Source organism: Cupressus sempervirens, chromosome 7 (assembly GCF_028749045.1).
Source record: "Cupressus sempervirens isolate cs-2001-9-10 chromosome 7, ASM2874904v1, whole genome shotgun sequence".
Classification (NCBI taxonomy): domain Eukaryota; kingdom Viridiplantae; phylum Streptophyta; class Pinopsida; order Cupressales; family Cupressaceae; genus Cupressus; species Cupressus sempervirens.
Genome location: NC_143124.1, coordinates 577,268,966 through 577,286,949, shown reverse-complemented (window position 1 = coordinate 577,286,949; position 17,984 = coordinate 577,268,966). Strand labels below are relative to the sequence as shown.

At 36.8% G+C, this 17,984-nt stretch overlaps 3 protein-coding genes across 4 annotated transcripts in view; 2 read left to right on the top strand and 1 right to left on the bottom strand.

Moving 5' to 3' along the window:
• Positions 1–17,984, bottom strand: part of LOC149548061 (serine/threonine-protein kinase EDR1-like) — a 183,923-nt gene that overhangs the window by 67,905 nt on the left and 98,034 nt on the right. The window lies entirely within an intron of this gene.
• Positions 10,285–11,229, top strand: LOC149548063 (uncharacterized). The gene is made up of 2 exons (XM_089792096.1): positions 10,285–10,554; positions 10,696–11,229. Exons 1-2 carry the CDS (start codon positions 10,410–10,412, stop codon positions 11,121–11,123), a joined length of 573 nt encoding a protein of 190 aa, XP_089648222.1. The 5' UTR covers positions 10,285–10,409; the 3' UTR covers positions 11,124–11,229.
• On the top strand, positions 11,189–12,481 carry LOC149548062 (uncharacterized). Its single transcript, XM_089792095.1, has 2 exons — positions 11,189–11,644; positions 11,779–12,481. Exons 1-2 carry the CDS (start codon positions 11,293–11,295, stop codon positions 12,021–12,023), a joined length of 597 nt encoding a protein of 198 aa, XP_089648221.1. The 5' UTR covers positions 11,189–11,292; the 3' UTR covers positions 12,024–12,481.

The following is a 17,984-nucleotide window of genomic DNA, read 5'->3' as shown; positions in this document are numbered from 1 at the left end:
TCTATTTTATTTTATTTGGAACTCCCAAATAGTCGGATATGTGTACCAATGCGTATAGTCTGTACCCACTATTTGGAAGGATGGAATTTGTTTGCCCAGTTTGCTCAGAAATTCTCTACTATGACTAATGATGACCTTCGACACCTGGATGCAGAATATATATTCTATTCTTGTCTTCGTATGTCTTTGGCGATATATATAATTCTCATTTTATTCTCTTTTAATTGTTGGTGATTAATCGGGCTGCCAGATAGCCTTGCAAATTATAAGTCTGGACACTTGCGAAATTTCTTAGCATGTCGTCAACTTATTTGTCTGGCCTTACATTAATCGCACAGGCTCTTAATCATATTTACCGACCTAAGAAAATTATATTTGAACAAACTTTTCATAACTTCTACACTCGAAATAAATTTTCTTTGGATATTTACTTATTTCATATTAGGTATGTTTTAAACCAATACATGAATCCCTTGGCACCTCGGATGCACACAATAGCAATGTTTCCAATAATCATAGTTGATTCCTCTCCTGTATCGCATTTGTACTCAATCTATACATTACGGTAATCTTGATATCAATCCAATACATATGGGATAGTGCTATCTAGGCATTATATGATGGTGAGATGCTATTGACGGCTGCTAGCACACAATATTTTGTCACTCTAATCGTGAGGTTGTTTGAAGACTCATCTCTCTCTCATATTCATTATATCCATGAGCATTACTTGAAATTCCAGTATTAGCACGAAGAAGAATAAAATAAATTGAATCCTTAAGGCTTGATTATCGTTAAGGGCTCGTATATGGATATTTTTCTTGTTCAAATGTTATCTCTCTCAGCCATGACCCCATCATTGTTCAAATGTTATCTCTCTCAGCCATAACCCCATCATTGCTTATAGATATATCATTACCTTAGACTCATTGAAATTCCATAATTCACCAGGCCTTCCATTTTCTCTTTTCCATGGTGCTTGGGATTCTAAATTTTGCCAAAATTTTAGAGTTCCATCAGTAGGATTCATGAGTCAGGCCTTTATTTCATTCACCAGCAGTATCAAAATATGGAGTCTTTGGTACAGACTGAACCGTCCCTCATGCAGTCCATTCCTTCTTAACAACTCCCGGTCATCACTGTTGGAAGGCACGGTGAGTGGGAAATTCGCAAACGGAAGCTGACAAAGAGTAGTCACCAAATCGCAATAAGAAGTTTTGTTTGCACCCACGAGTATACAGCAGCAAAGACCTTTCATCCCACGGCAAGGAGAGAGTTGGGTTTCGACAACCATTGGACTAGCAATCGAAGGTAGACCCTGCCTACCAAATCACGTGGATGGTTATATGCAACGGTTGGCTACAGAATAGTCACAGTTTACAACAAATAGTCAACGTGAATCCAAATTGCAAATTATCTTCAGCAACTAATTCCAAGTTCCTCCTTTCATTTATTTCTGAAGATTGTGATGTTGTGTGCAAATATTGAATTGAATATCATTCGGTATCTTGTCATACTTTCAATTGAACTGTTGTATTCAAATTTAATTCATCAATATATTTTCCCAACTTTGATGTTGTGTTAAAGTTCTACAACGTTCGCATTTTATCATACTAGAATTTACATTAGAAGTTTGAAGTTCCTAGTGACTTGCATAGTTCAGACAATATTCACACACCAACCGTTTGACAAAATGTCATCAGCACAAGTCTGGAATTTCTAATCAGTTTACGTGAGATCATTACATCAACACTGCAAATAGGACTAGCAGGTGTTGTACTAAATACAAGTACATCTACATCATGGACACCTGTTGAGGAAAACTCAAGCTTCCTTCCCCGCAACCTCAATCTCAACCTTCTAAAGGCAAAAACCATATACCTCGCTTCCCTCTCAACTACCTCTGCATCCAACAAGTTCTCTGCCAACCTCTGTTGATGAAGCTTAAAATTCTCCATACTCCCCAAAAAAGCATTCATTTTTGCACTAACTTCCTCATTACTCCATCAACTTCAAGAATTGTCAGTCCTCCTATGTCTGTCCATGGCTAGAAAATGCTAGAGTGCTTGTCACTCCAAATGCAATAGCAAATCTGAAAAATAAAATAACTTTCCTACCCCACAGGATGGCAAGAAACTGCTCTGATACCACTGTAATATCCTTTGACAATTTAGACCTCAACTTGCTGATTTATAGCTCAAGGAATATTGTCAAACAATTCCAATACAATCTCTATGCTTGTTGTTTTTGAGTTTCAGTATGATTATGCTTGCTTGAAATGATATCAAAGGGAATCTAAAAATCTGTAATTGATTACTACTATATCTAAGCAAAGAACTAAATGCATATGCAATTCTCTTTTGGCTTTTTAAATGCATATATTTGAATTCTAAATGAAAAATGTGCGCTTGCAGCCAATTGGTATTTTGTCAAACACTTGGCATGCATACTATTATGTCAATCATGAAAGATATAAATATGCACATTCAATCACATATATGGTACATCAAATATATGGACCTGCAACTTATCACTCTTTTAGTGAAATATTTTCGAATTCAATGCTTAACATAATATTCCAAGGCTCTTGGCTTTGCAACCCCAAAAATCTGAGTAGAAATGACATTATAAATCTAACAGAAAATGTGCATCTATAGCCACCTTTACAAAGTCAACTGACCAATTTAAATGATGCAAATTGAATGTAGAACCTAATATACAAATTGCCCAATGAAAGAGATGAAATTGCAATCATAATCAAGCCAAAGACTATAGCAGCCAACAATAAATGTATTCTCCAATTTAAGCACAAATGAAAGGACTGAAGAATCCCTTCCAATTTGCAACCCTTCAGAGGATATTTCACCACCTCAGTTATGCTAATCTATAGGAGTTTTTGTTCCCAAAGACCAAGTAGCTAATATGCACAAACCCTTGGCTCCACAAAACTCATCAAATGCAAATCACAATAATCGGATGATAAGAAAAGAACCTCTCATGCACATACTTTTCTCCCCAATGTGGGATAACAAATATTCTTAAAATTGCACATTATTATAATATTATAATATGGAATTATACCCCATCATCAAGTGTCAATCCCCAATAAAACTCTGTAACCACCACATTAGCCTACAAGGGTCACAATAATAAGCTTATCTCTAAACCTCTTATGCTTCTAAAAAAATGGAGACATTACAGTCCTCCCTCCCTAAGATTGCTTATCCCCAAGCAATCCCTGAAACAAAACAAACATCATTATCCACCATCCCAAGGGTAGAGTTATATACTATCCCTGCAGTGTACAAGAAACTCCTATAGCACCAACATCCAAACAATGAACATCACCATCATAATCATCTGAAAACTGACCCCAAGCACTGATGAAGGCAACAACTCATCAGAACTCAACCCAACTTAAATACCAACTCTGTCTACATCTGAGTCCCTATCAAACTTGCACTCACACCCAACTGCACTGGAGATGGTAACAACTATAGGTACCTAAAACACTACCACCACCTCCAACCTCTGCCAAACTAGCCTAGGTGTGTAGATATTGCAAGTGGTCTAACTTGCAGCTGTCAATCCAATCTGCAAAAGCTGGTGCTAACCCATCCCATAATGGATGGTATGAAACTAGAGCCAACCCACACCGACATGAAACCAAGTCCTCTACCTGTGGGTCAAAAGAAAAGTGATGAGCACTCTTCACAGTGTAATGCCGATAAAAAGTCCCAATCTATATCAAGGGCTCATCATCATCAAACTGGGAATCAGAAGATGGCTCCAATCTCTGACTCCGAACTATTGGTCGGGCAAGATCCTGAGCAACCCTCTTAGCAAATCTAACCACAAAATCCCTATTGGGAAGCATTGTAGCCAAGGACTCTACAATCCTCCCCACCAATCATCGTATAGCACAAGAGCCCCGAATGAGAGTACCCTTTGATACACTATATGAAACCTCCCGCAAATTTGAGGTCTCAAGCAAATACTCCATGAATGACTCAGTACAGTAGAAATTATATGTGGAAGCATCAATCTACTCCCCTGCAATCGACATTTAATCCCTCTGAAAATGTAACAATGCCAACTTTCCAATGCTACTAGCTGTATGAAAAGAAGAAATAGATTCACTTCCAGTGGAAGGAAGCAAATCACCATGAGAGCCCTCCACTGATGCTCTCACCTCCTCTATACATACTACACTCATATCCTGGACAAATGTGTTTGCCACATCATCACGTCCTCATCCTCAACCGTAGAAGCAAACTCACCACCAACCACAATATGTAACTGAACAAGATCTAGGGCTGGTGTCGATAGTACCCACTCTAACTCCACGATAACCTCATCCAACTATTACCATGACTCCTGAAGAGCCAACTGAGTATACTGAAGAGAGTCCACAATTAACTCAAGTTCCTAGGTGAGCTGAGCCACCTCCTCTTTCCCTAACAACGTCTCATGGAAGGTGCTACCCCACTCCAGAAGGTAATCCTTATCAGCAACTAATTGAGAGTAACTATGCTTCAAGATCCTGACAGCCTTTCGAAGCGCATGAAACTCTACTAGGGAAAAACTACTATCACCATGCTTATTTGACACAGGACCACCACAACCAGATGTAGCTAGCATCTGACATATAGCATCATGATGCTCAAGAGCTGAAGAAATGTCACTATCACTCACTTTCATTTGACAACTCACATGATGCCTCTATAACCCCCGACTCCCATGCAAGCTCATAGGAAATTGAATCAAAACTACCCAGATAAGATAGCTCATAAGTGTTTCATTGTCCTCGCACAACTTTGCAGCCGAGATACAATTACTATGTACCTCAATCTAGTCCTCATCCAAAGAAAATGGAAGTCGTCACAATAACAATCTCCTCACATGTCTCAACTTCCACCTCAATAGTAAGATCATGTAAACATCAATCATGGGACCCATCTCAAACCTTCTCGGAGTCATCACCCAATAACTGGCAAGGGATATCATACCTAGTGCAATCCATAACATAATCAAATGGATCATCAAATGCGTCTATGCTATCTGCATCCACATCTCTGACTTCGCTGTAACACCCAGATCACCAACATCACAGCTAGGTGACTCCATATGCGTCTTGGTCTCATGTGAGGCAACTGCCTCCTGCACTGGAGCAACACTATGATAGCTCATATGCAAATCTCCAATAATAATCCCCTCCTTGAGAGAGCCTGATGTATCAGTAGTAACAACTATATCAACTACCTCTACACTAACTGCAGCAACAGCTTTGGGAGCCTCAACCTGCAAAAGCTCAATGTCATTATCCACTAAGGCTACTGACACATCTATTGATCTCTGTCAAATGAGTCCATCATCAGCACTACAGATAGGACTAGTAGGTGTTATACTAAATACAGGTACATCTGCATCATGGACACCTGTCGGGGAAAACTCAATCTTCCTTCCCTGCAACCTTGATGCTGGTCTTCTAAAGGCAGAAACAATATACCTCACTACCCTCTCAACTGTCTCTGGATCCAACAAGCTCTCTGCCAGCCTATTTTGATGGAGCTTAAGTTTCTCCATACTCGTTTGCAAAGCATTCATTTTTGCACTAACTTCCTCATTACTCCATTGACTTCTAGAATTGTCAGTCCTCGTATGTATGTCCATGGCTAGAAAATGCTAGAGTGCTTGTCACTCCAAATGCAACAGCAAATCTAAGAATAAAATAACTTTCTCACCCCACAGGATGGCATGAAGTTGATCTGATACCACTGTAATATCCCTTGACAATTTGGCTTCAACTTGCTGATTTATAGCGAAGGGAAAATTGTCAAACAATTCCAATACAATCTTTATGCTTGTTGTTTCTGAGTTTCAGTGTGATTATGTTTTCTTGAAATTATATCAAAGGGAATCTAAAAGCATGTAATTGATTGCTACTATATCTAATAAAAGAACTAAATACATATGCAAATTCTCTTTTGGCTTTTCATGTGCATATATATGAATTCTAAATGAAAAATGTGCGCTTACAGCTAATTGGTATTTTGTCAAACACTTGCATGCATACTATTATGTCAATCATGAAATATATATATATATATATATATATATATGCACATTACGTCAAATATATGGACTTGCAACTTATCACTCTTTTAGTGAGATATTTTCTAGTTTAATGCTTAACATAATATTCCACGGCTCTTGGCTTTGCAACCCCAAAATTCTAGGTACAAATGACATTATAAAACTGATATAAAATGTGCATCTACAACTACCTTATGACAGGTACCTTTACAATGTCAAATGACCAATTTAAATGATGCAAATTGAATGTAGAACCTAATATACAAATGGCCCAATGAAGGAGATGAAATTGTAATCATAATTGTTATCTCCAAAATCTGAACCCTAATTGTTTTAAGTCCTAAAACCCTTAGCGATTTTGGAGAAACATTGAATCAACCAAAGGTTGTGGGTAACCTATGACCTGATTAAACCTCCAGATTGTAGACCAGTTCCTATTCGATATATCTAATATCTCACCTATGTTAATGAAAACGTGAAATTTGTATGGAAAAGGGTAAAGATGTAAACTTGAGACTGGAAAACCTAAATGATGAAAGCTAAGGTGATACACCAAAATTGATAATGCAAATTATTGTTACACTTGTAACACAATGAATGATTTCAACACATAATCATGAGAACACAGCTTAAAAGAACTGTTAATCCATATCAATATTTTAAGAGAAGGTTAAACTATGAATATACCAAAGGAAATCAATCACAATCGAATATATCATTAAGGAAAACACAACTGAAAACCTATGAAAAACAGATATCAGACATGGAAGATGCAAAACGAGACATTACCCAAAAGGTTTATCAATAAAACACAACTGAATAACATCAATCACCACAAAGCATACAACCAGATCCTTTACTCCAAAAGCTGAATCCAATGAAAACTGTATTACGACCAAAGGCCCAAAAAACAATATCTCTACATAATAGCTCAGAACAATCAAGAAAAAGATGCCAAGGACAAATATCACATACACATCTCTCTCCTCTCAAAATCTGAACCCCTTCTCAATAAACAAGAGGGGTTTATAATAATATCTAAACAACACCACCTTCCCACAAAATCAAGAAGTGAGGGTCAAAATTATGAGTTAACTATTTATAAAAATAACCTAACAACTCCAAAAATATACCTCATGCACTCCAAACTGTACCTTGACTATACACGCATGTAAACAAGTCCAAGAAGACTCTATAAATGCCAAAAATAGCTTCATCATCGACTCCAAAGTCATGAATTTGAACTGCAAGTCCAAAAATAGCCACTGAATGTCTTTAGGCATTAAAACATGCAAATTCCCTCTTGACAACACTTAGTCTAATTTTAGCTCTGCCTCTTAACATTATTTATTATTTATTGCATTTTTCAGTCATTGTTATTAACTAGTTGATTAAAAATTTATCAACTAATAATAACAATTTTTTAAAATTCTTTTAAATGCAATAATAATAAAAATATATTATTATCCAAAACAAATAATATGGATTTTGTTATTAAATCCTATACCATTAGTCTTAATTAATAATCTATCACCTCCCTATGTCTTGTTGTGGACCTGAAATTTTATAAAATGCATTTGATTTATACAAGGCAAAAGGTGAAAGTCAAGAGTTATTGTTTTATTTCATTCTTGATGCATGCAAGTAGAAGGAGAAGGGTTTGGTAAACCCTAGCCGCTCCATGTTGGTATTTGTGAGTTTTGTTGCACTTGGACTTTTGTTAAAATGTGAATGTTGGGATCTTCATCGATGTTTGCTCCTACTGTTTGACTTCTATGTTGTCATTTTCTGCTATTGGTCTTGGACAGATATCTCTAATGTTGTTGTATTTGTTGTGAGCTTCATTATTGCCGTGACTCTCCATTTTTCCATTGCTGATCTTGGTGGACGTCATTCTCCATTCTGACTGACGCGTGAGTGCTGCTTCTTCATTCTCTGTTATTATGTGGCTCCTTGTAAATTTCATGGCTTCTCCTTTTGTTGGGTTGTTACTCCATAACATGAGTTTTTGGTGCTATTTCATGAGTCGTCTTCTGGGTTGTCGCTATGTCGTGAGACACTGGCTGTATGTGTTCCTTCTTCTCCATTTCGTGGCTCATTTCTTTCTTTCATGGCTACTTCATGTTTCGTGGCTACATTATTCCTCACGGGTTTAATGCGTGAGTGCTGGTTGTTTCCATTCTGTGAGCTCCTATTGTTTGATCCATGAGTGTTGATGCTAGGTTTTCTCCACGACGTGAGTTTCTTTATTTGCTTCTTTATCTGCTGTTTGAAACATCATCAGAGTGTTTTATTTCCACCTTTTGATGAGTTGTAGCTGATGTTTTTAGCATTTTGTCTCCTATTGTTTGTCGTGAGTTCTTGTAATCACAGGTCTTTGTTGCCTCCTGATGTTATTTGGAAGACTAGCCATGAGTGCTGGTTCATACCTATGCTGAATATTTCATGGCTTCATTCTTGTGGAAACCATTCCAAAAAATTTACGGGTAAGAACAATTTTTCGCATTTTTATACAACAAATCATAGTTCCAAAAATCGCCATGAAATCGCCGAAATCGCGATAAGATTCATGGCTCCCGATTTTTTTGGAATCGGAAATCGCTGGTGGCGATTTTTTCTTGTGAATCGCCTGAATCGCCAAAATCGGCGATTCATGGCAAAAATCGCCAAAATCGCCATCATGAATCTCCAGAAATCGGCCGCGGCAGCAAGGATAGAAAGTTCAATTTTTAAAAAAAAACACATGTTTTATTTGCTTTCTAAGTTGACTTTCCTCTTTGTTATAACCCTAAAGAGCCTTCTATTTGCTTAGTATGAGTAGAAGAGAGGAAGAGTGAGAGAAGAAGAGAAAAGAGAATCCATAGGTTTCCAACCGGCAAGAAGGAAGAGCACCAAAGAGATCAGAAGTCCATTTGGGGAGGCCATAAATTGCATTGGGAGCATTAAGGAGTCAATATCAACACTCCTCAACTCATTTGCAAGAGGTAAGTGTTGGTTTTTTTTTTGCATGTTAGTGTAGTATGCATTTTTTGTTAAATTTTTTTAGTGTTCATTTGCAAATCTTGAATGTTTTTTATTTTTACTAAATTGCAAACTAGGGTTTGTTGTTTTGTAGTTTTTGTTTATTAGTTGCAAACTTTGATTTTTTACATGAATTTTTTTATTGCAGCAGCCCTTTGCTTTCATTTTCCAATTTCCACAATGGGTAAAAAAGATGAATGCTGGAAATATAATGAAGAGTTTCCTGGGAGAACCAAATATCAAACAAAATGTATATTTTGCAAAGAAAAAATAAATTCGGGAGGTATCTATAGATTGAAATACCACATTGTTGGCATACCTAGCCATGATGTCACAGTTTGCACTCAACAAACCGCTGAGGCAAAATGCTCTTGTTTAGTGGCATTAGAAAAAATTGAACAAGACAAGTTGACTAAGAAAATGCAACTTGAAGGGTTAAGAGGTATTGGCTCCCATGCTCCCACATCCACAACCGCATCTACATCTGCAAGTGCATCTGCATCAGCTTCCGCATCCATAGGTTGTGTTGGAGAGGATTCTTCTAGGCCTCCTTTTCATCCTAGTGCTAGTGCTCATGTGAGTGTTAGTGGTAGTCGGTCTCATACTGAGACAGAGTCCAACACCAACCTATTGCGGCCTAGAGTGCGGAAAAGCAGAATGGATAGTTACTTTGTGCCCCGCACTACTCCTGGCTCCCAACCCACACTTGAGGGCATGGGTTTGAACAAGGAGATTCATGATGCTGCCAGAAAAGAGATTTGCAAATTTTGGTACTTTTGCAACATTCCATTTATTGCAACCAGGTAATTGATTCTTTTTTCTTTGTTATCTTCAAAGTTAAAGTTAAAAGTAAAACTTTAATTATATCTACTTGTTTTATGATTTTAGTTTTTGACATCTAAATTTCTAATCAATATCATTATCTATTTGTGACAGGACTCCTTATTGGCAGAACATGATAGATGCAGTTACCATTTGTGGTCCGGGGTTTAAAGCCCCAACTGAGGCTGAGTTGAGTGGATACCTCCTGGAGGAAATGGTTGAGGATATGAAGCATGAGCTTGAGGACAACCGAAAGGAGTGGATCGAAAAGGGTTGCACCATCATGACTGATGGTTGGACAGATAGGAGGGGAAGAACACTCTTCAATTTTCTCGTATCCTGTGGAGGTGATTGATCATTCTACTTTCCTACATACATAATTTTGAATCGTGATTGACTATTTCAAATTTTGATTTGTTGATTGCTAATAGTAATTATAATTCGTTGTTTTGTTACTTGTAGGATATACCATGTTCCTCAAATCCATTGATGCTTCTGCTCATGTAAAAAACGCCACATACTTATGTGAGGTTATTGAGGAAGTTATAGCAGAGGTGGGGGAACAACATGTGGTGCAAGTGGTGACGGATAATGCAGCAAGTTATGTTGCTGCAGGTAAACTTTTAACTTTTTAAGTTTTGAAAATAAATTTATTTGAATTTTGAACTTTTTCTAATTCTAACTTAGAATTTCTAAGTTTTCTAAGTTCTAACATGTTTGAAATTTGAATTTCTAATTATCTTAAAATTGTTGTAGGCAAACTTTTGATGGAGAGGCACCCCACCATATTTTGGTCCCCTTGTGCAGCACACTGCCTTGACCTCATGTTGGAGGAAATTGGCAAACTTGAGTGGGTCAAGTCATGTGTGGAAAGGGCAAAAACCATATGCAAGTTTATTTATAATCATTCATTTGTCCTTAGCACAATGAGGAAGTACACAGGAGACAAAGAGTTAGCTCGTCCAGGGATCACGAGGTTTGCCTCGAATTTCATCACCTTGCAGTCCTTGTTGACATCAAGGGATGATTTGAGGAGCATGTTTGTTGGGCGGGAGTGGATTTCATCTTCCTATGCTACGACCACTGCAGGGATAGATGTGGTGGATTGCATAGTTGATGATGATGGTTTTTGGAAACCTGCTAGAGAAATCCTTAAGGTAATTTTATTGCAATTTAACATTTAATATTTTACAGTTTACTATGCTAATTGTTTAATGATTTAGTTTTACCTTAAGTTATATTATTGAATTATTCTATGTTTAAGTTTTGACTCAAATTTTTGTTTTACTTTATATGTAGGCCACTGAGCCTCTTGTATCTCTCCTACGAACTGCTGATGGGGAGAAGCCCTCTATGGGCTACATATATGAGGGCATGGATAGGGCCAAGGAGGCCATTAGAGCTCAGTATGCAGGAGTGCAGGAGAAGTATGCCCCTATTTGGGACATCATTGATAGGAGATGGCAGAATCAGCTCCACAGACCCATCCATGCAGCAACTTACTTTTTGAATTCGGCATTTCGTTTCCGTCCTGACTTCAAGGCGGATGAGGAGGTTCTCACCGAATTATATACAGTGATCCAGAGGTTGAGTACTGATGAGGATAGCAGTGCTGCAATTATTGAGCTTGATAAGTTCAATAATAAAGAAGGGCCACTTTTCTCTAGCAGGGTAGCCATAGATGCTCGGGAAACAATACAGCCAGGTAAAAATTAAATAATATATTCAATGTTCATGAATCTAGATTCTAAACTTAAAGTTGATTATGTAATTTTAGAGTTAACTTGTAATTTGTAATTTGTAAATGAGACTAATTATTTTTATTTTCCCTTATTTCAGATAGATGGTGGCAAATGTTTGGGGCCACAACCCCAAAACTTCAAAAAATTGCCATTCGTATTCTGAGTCAGCCAAGCAGCGCTTCTGGATGTGAGCGCAGTTGGTCCATGTTCGAGCAAATCCACTCGAAGAGGAGAAACAGGTTGACAGTGCAGAGGTTGAATGATCTTGTCTTCGTTCATTACAACCTCCGTCTTAGGATCAGACAGATTTTGGGCACTGACTCCTCTCCAATCATTCTGTAGGAGATTGATCCAGAATCAGAGTGGCTCACAGAGGTTGTAGATCCAGTCTTCACTGAGGAAGACCGTGCGTGGATTGACCAGGTGGATATAGAGGCTGAGGCAGCTAGAGCACATTCTTCAGGCATTGGTAGACGCACACGTGCACGCACAGACACAGGCCCTAGCGACATTCGTGAGCCCATCTTATATGCGGGAGATATGGCTCGACAGTCCTCTAGGACCTACATTAGACGCCTTGCTACTAGGCAGACTGGATACTCAGAGGCTGAGGCTGAGGCTGTAGCCGAGCTTGAGGATGATGTTGAGGATGATGATGACTATGAGCCTGAGGCTTGAGCTGGAGCCTTGTTTTTATATTTTGTTTACAGATATTGATACTGAATCATTGATAGACATATGTTTCAAACTTTCATGGATCTTCATCTTAGATTCTTACATAAATTTATGATTTGATGTCTTATGGATCATCTTACATGCATTCTATGATTTAAATCATTATGATCATTTGATTTCTATTTACTTCAGCTAGCCTACAATTTACATTTTAGATAACATAGTTACGTATGTGATGGATTTTATGTTCCATGTTTATGTATGTTAAGTTTTAACTTCTATTTGATGATGCTATAGTGTGCTTAAGTTATATTCAATAAAGGGTGCATGAAATAAGTTTTAAATTGTTAAAATCTTTAAATTTAAAGGGTTTTTTCAAATTTGCCGATTCATCGCCGATTCATTGCCGATTCACGATTCGATTCGGCCTTGCCGATTCCGATTCACGTTTCTTTGCAACAAATACTTTGATTCTGTAGCATTTATTCCACTGGAGTAATAAAGATTATATGAAAAAACTGTTTATGAATTTCAGACAGTTCCAAATTGCATAAGGGTTTTCAGCTTCGTTTGATACATACTCTCAAATTGCTCACATGTCTGAAAATACCTTATTGTTTACCTGTATTTTTATTTATGCTGTAAAAAAACACAATCACTTGGTCATTGAACAGCAAAAAATAACCTTTCTTGCTGGTCATCTAACCTTTTCAGTTTGTAGACTTTTTCCAATAACCAGAAAAATTTTATAAATCAGATATGAACTTTAATTGAAAATAAGTCTTAAGAAAGCACTTGTGTCTTTCTTTCTCCCCATATTTTGCTGAAAACAACAGCCCTTTTTGTATTCTTGTCTGAAGTACACCAGCTCTTTCATTTATACTCACTTCTCCTTGCCCGTAGCATTTATTTCAATTGATGCATTCTGTTGAACTTGCTAATTCTCTGCTACTAATGCCACACCAAACTTCCATCTTTTCACTTATACAATCAGTTTATTGACTTTTAAATCTGCTAGTGTGTTTAAGTAATCTTACATTCTTTTTACTGTTGCTTCTTGTAATTGATGTTTTTCAGCTCTGTTTCCTATATTTGAAACAAAAGGTTTCAAGCCTCTTCGACTTGTCCTTTTAATGTTTGACCTTTTCTAATATTAAAAACGAAAGGTTTCAAATCAATATGACTTGTCTCTTTAATGCTTTTTTCTTTTTTGTTATGAATCAGTCACACAAATAATTCAATTTGTTATGATCCGTTGTACAAGAAACAAACATGTTAATACTGAAATATTTATCATGATTGTTTTCTTTCTCTGCTGATGTATGTCTTTATTTTGCTGCGATGAGTAGCATGTTAGGACTATGAATGCAAGGTGAAGTGAGGTACTAGCACTGCTTAGATCTTAGATCAATTGGATCTAACCTATCTTTCTTCATGAATGCAGGGATCAAATGCATGGAAGGGATGTGGTTCAGGGCAGCAAACAGATGGACGTGGATGGATACAACTCGACCGGTCATTACAGGCAATGACTGGTGTCCATGACCTTTCATCAATTGTACCATCATACAAAAAACATTGTATACTATTTCAATATGGATAAAAATGTTTCTTTTTTGCAAGTCTGAGTATAACTTGAAAGTGATAAACATGTATGCTTTACTCCATTTGAACATGTGTGAAAATTGAGTAACAATAATCAAGCCAAGTACTGTAGCAGTCAGCAAAAAAATGTATTCTACAATTTAAGCACAAAAGAAAGGACTAAAAAATCCCTTCCAATTTGCAACTCTTCGAAGGATATTTCACCACCTCAGTTATGCTAATCTATGGGAGTTTTCGTTCTCAAAGACCAAATAGATAATATGCAGAAACCCTTGGCTCCACAAAAGTCATCAAATGCAAATGACAATAATCGGATGATAAGAAAAGAACCTCTCAAGCCCTTTATTCTTTCCTTGTGGGAGCTCACTTACTTTTCTCCCTAATGTGGGATAAAAGATATTCTTAAAATTGCACTTTATTAGAATATTATAATATGAAATTATGCCCCATCATAAGTGTCAATCCCCAATTAAACCCTCTAACCACCATATTAGCCTACGAGGGTCACAATAATAAGCTAATCTCTGAAACTCTGATGCTTCCAAAAAAATGGGGACATTACACTTGATAGGAAGTGTGCCTTAACTCTTGAGAATTATGACGAGTTGCTATACAATCTTGGGCTTGGAGCATTTTTAATCAGAGTAGCGCAAAACATGAGTGTTGAGTAATTTTGAGATTAGGCTACAGGGCTACTTGTAGATTTATATGGGATCTTGGCACTAATTGTTATCTTGAAGAGGGAGGATTTATAATGTTCCCTTTTTGAGACATTAGAAATTCTGAAGTCAAATTCATAAAATATTAATTTTGGCTTAAGAGAGCTTAATAAAAAAATTATGAATGGGTCTAATTAATATTATAAAGTGGAGTAAGGTGACAGGAAGGAAAAAGACGAAAGGACAAGAGAAGGAAATTGAAAGGGCACTGTTTTGAGCTTAAAAGAAGGATGAGGAGTTGATTTTCATGATGCTTGGATATTGATTTGGTTTATGATTTCTCTTTGAGAAATTAAGGAAGCTCCAGCTTCTAATTAGGATCCGAGGACACAAACCCTCAAGTTCTTCTTTTGTGAATTGGACATAGACCAGTTTATCATCTGTGGTGAATTCACGATGGAGTTTACAGTTGTTTTTCAGGTTCATTTTTGGTTATCCAATCTAATTGTTATCACTATTTATACAGTTGGATTGTTATTGTATTGCTGGTTTATAATGCAATAACGAATTCTGGAGTAATTGTTGGTTATTTACTGATTGATGGTTGCTGGTTATTTGCTGGTGGTTACTATTTAAATTCTTGTATATGAGTGTGAAATTTATTTGAGAAAAATTGGAGAGAATATCCGACTGGGATATTACATTGCCAAAGACATCTTGGTTGTTTCATAGCAAAGTATTATCAGGATGTATTGAAATTTGCTAGAACTCTAAGTTACCAATTTCGCTTAAAACCCCATTACTCCAATCATTATATGTACCAGAACTAGGATTGGAACCCATCCTCTGGAGAATTGCACCCAGGCATGCCTGAACAATGCAGGTGCACTTGGGTGATTCCTAGAATTTCCTGGCAGTAGATGCCATTTTTAATGCAACTTGACTCATTTTCTTTGACTTCAAACTTCTAAAATATGCCCTACAGCCTCAATCCTAAACTAACGATCATGACTAACACAAACTCAAACAAAAGTTTGGCTCTTCAAACTGTTATCTCCATTCTTAAATTCAAGCGTTCTGCATCTATGCTGACTAGTTTGCAAATTCATGACCCGTATCGAAAATTATAACATATATTCTACCAATTTGAAATATTTTGTGAAATGTTATACTGTATTCAAATATTTAGTGATGTTATCAAGCTGTTAGACAATAATTTACAATCACATCTTTGTATTTGTTAAAGTTTGACCAGCCACCCTTTTAATCAGCCTATATATCTCAATAAGAATTCAAAAATAAACAATTCATGTACAGCTATGAAATATAGTCATGGAGAATTATTATGTAAACAACAATAAGCCTATAATTCTCATGTACAATTCAAATATCATGTCCTTTTCTCCAAAAACAGCACTTACTACAAGTCGTAACAGTCCACTCTCCAAAAATATTAAATCCTTCTTAACCAAACAATATTGGGGAAATAAAATATTTAATAACTGGACAATTAAAAGTTCAATGAAAGTGTTAACAGCACAAGTGGACCATTGGCTGCTATTGAAGCCTTATGGTCAATTTTTGGCACATACTTGTTACAGCAATTTTGCAGGATTGGTTTGGTCAACCTTCTAGGTACCATTTTGCAGCCTGAAGATGAGCAACTTAAATTTGATTTTAAATGTGTCTTCTCCCTCCCATTTTGGAGTGGGACTTTTTGGATGCCAAATTTGGTGCTCACATCTTTATATTGTGTATTGGAGACAATGTTGGGTTCTTTTGATCAATCCTACTTTCTCTTGCAAGTTGTTAGAGCACTTGTGTTCAACAATCTTTCTTCTTTGGACAAAAACCCAGAGAGGAATATCAGCTCATGGACGAAACCCCATGGGCTATGACTCATGAGAGTCATTGGAAAAAATTGCTACTATTCTTCACTCAGAAGTTGCACGGGAGCTACATTATTTACAATTTCAATCTATTTTGGTGTGAATTTTGGTGCGTTTGGGGTTTGCGAGTGTGGAGTTCCATTTACCGTTGTGTTTTTTGTATTTGCAGAGTTTTCAGATCTGTAATAATCTCCCTTTCACTGTTGCATTCTTTGGAATAAACAGGAGAAATTTTGGCTACGATTTAGGATGTTTGGTGTAGTGAGAACTACCCATTTTGCTGTGTAATGGTGTGCAAACATTTCCACATTTGAGTGGAGACTTATAAATGACGTAATGAATTATGATATAGAAATAGCCTTTTACACTGAAAGCTAAATGAAAACATATGTTACAGGCTGTACTTAAATTTTTCCCTTTTCTATGCATTTCGGTGAAATTGGATGATGTAAATTTGAAGAATAAATGAGCAAATATTTAAGTTGAATGAATGTAGGTACAAATCCTGATATAGTACAACATTGAAATGTGTCATCTCTACAATACATGACAGTCTCGCAGAGTTTCATTTTAAGTGGAGTCTTTCATTGCATGTGTCAAGATATGTCAATATCAGATATTCTTATGATTGTAAATTTTAAGTTGGCATTCTACATCAAAATAAACAGTACATAGTTTGGCTATGGAGACTCGCAGATTAGAAGATGGTACAAATAAAGATGTGAATGTGAAGGTGGCTCTGCTTGCTATCGAGTTTGGCTCAGCTGGTTGACGTGGAACAGTTCCACATTAAAGATGATTCCCTGGTAATAGCCAATGGTATGGTGCATGTGTGGGAAATCAAAAGAATAGTAAATATGATTCCAAAAAAGATTGAAAAGTTCAAAAACTTAAAGATCACTAATATTTTTTGGGAAGCTAACCACATTTTCAATACCCTATTTAAAATGGGCAGTATCCTTTCATACAAGTTTGGTGGCAATATGTTGAAAGATCTAAGCAGATTGCATTTGTCATTGTAGTTGGCAAGGATGTGAGGTGGCACTCTTCAAATGCCACTACATTCAGTGCAGTGTACCGCCCTGAGGTCAATTTGCATGGCCATTTCTTTGCTCAAGGCATTTCAATCACATTCATTTTCAATTTTCTGTGATATGGTTTGAGTGAACATGGAAGCAATGTTTAGCTTGCAAATACGGAAGTAGAAAATGTCTTTATGGGGCAAGGATAACAGAGGATAGGATGAAAAACATTTTACTACTGAATGATCTGCTTTTATAATGCCAATCTGCATGCTGGTGAAAGATTAATACATTTCAATGAGATACAAGTACTGCAACAATACAGATGTTGCGTCCATATTCTTTGTTTAGAGTATAAAGCTTGGTGACAAGGAGTTTTAGAAGATGATGCAGACCTTTGTCCAACGAAAATGGTGTTGTGGGCTCGAAGTACTTTTAGGCTTTAGCCATGAC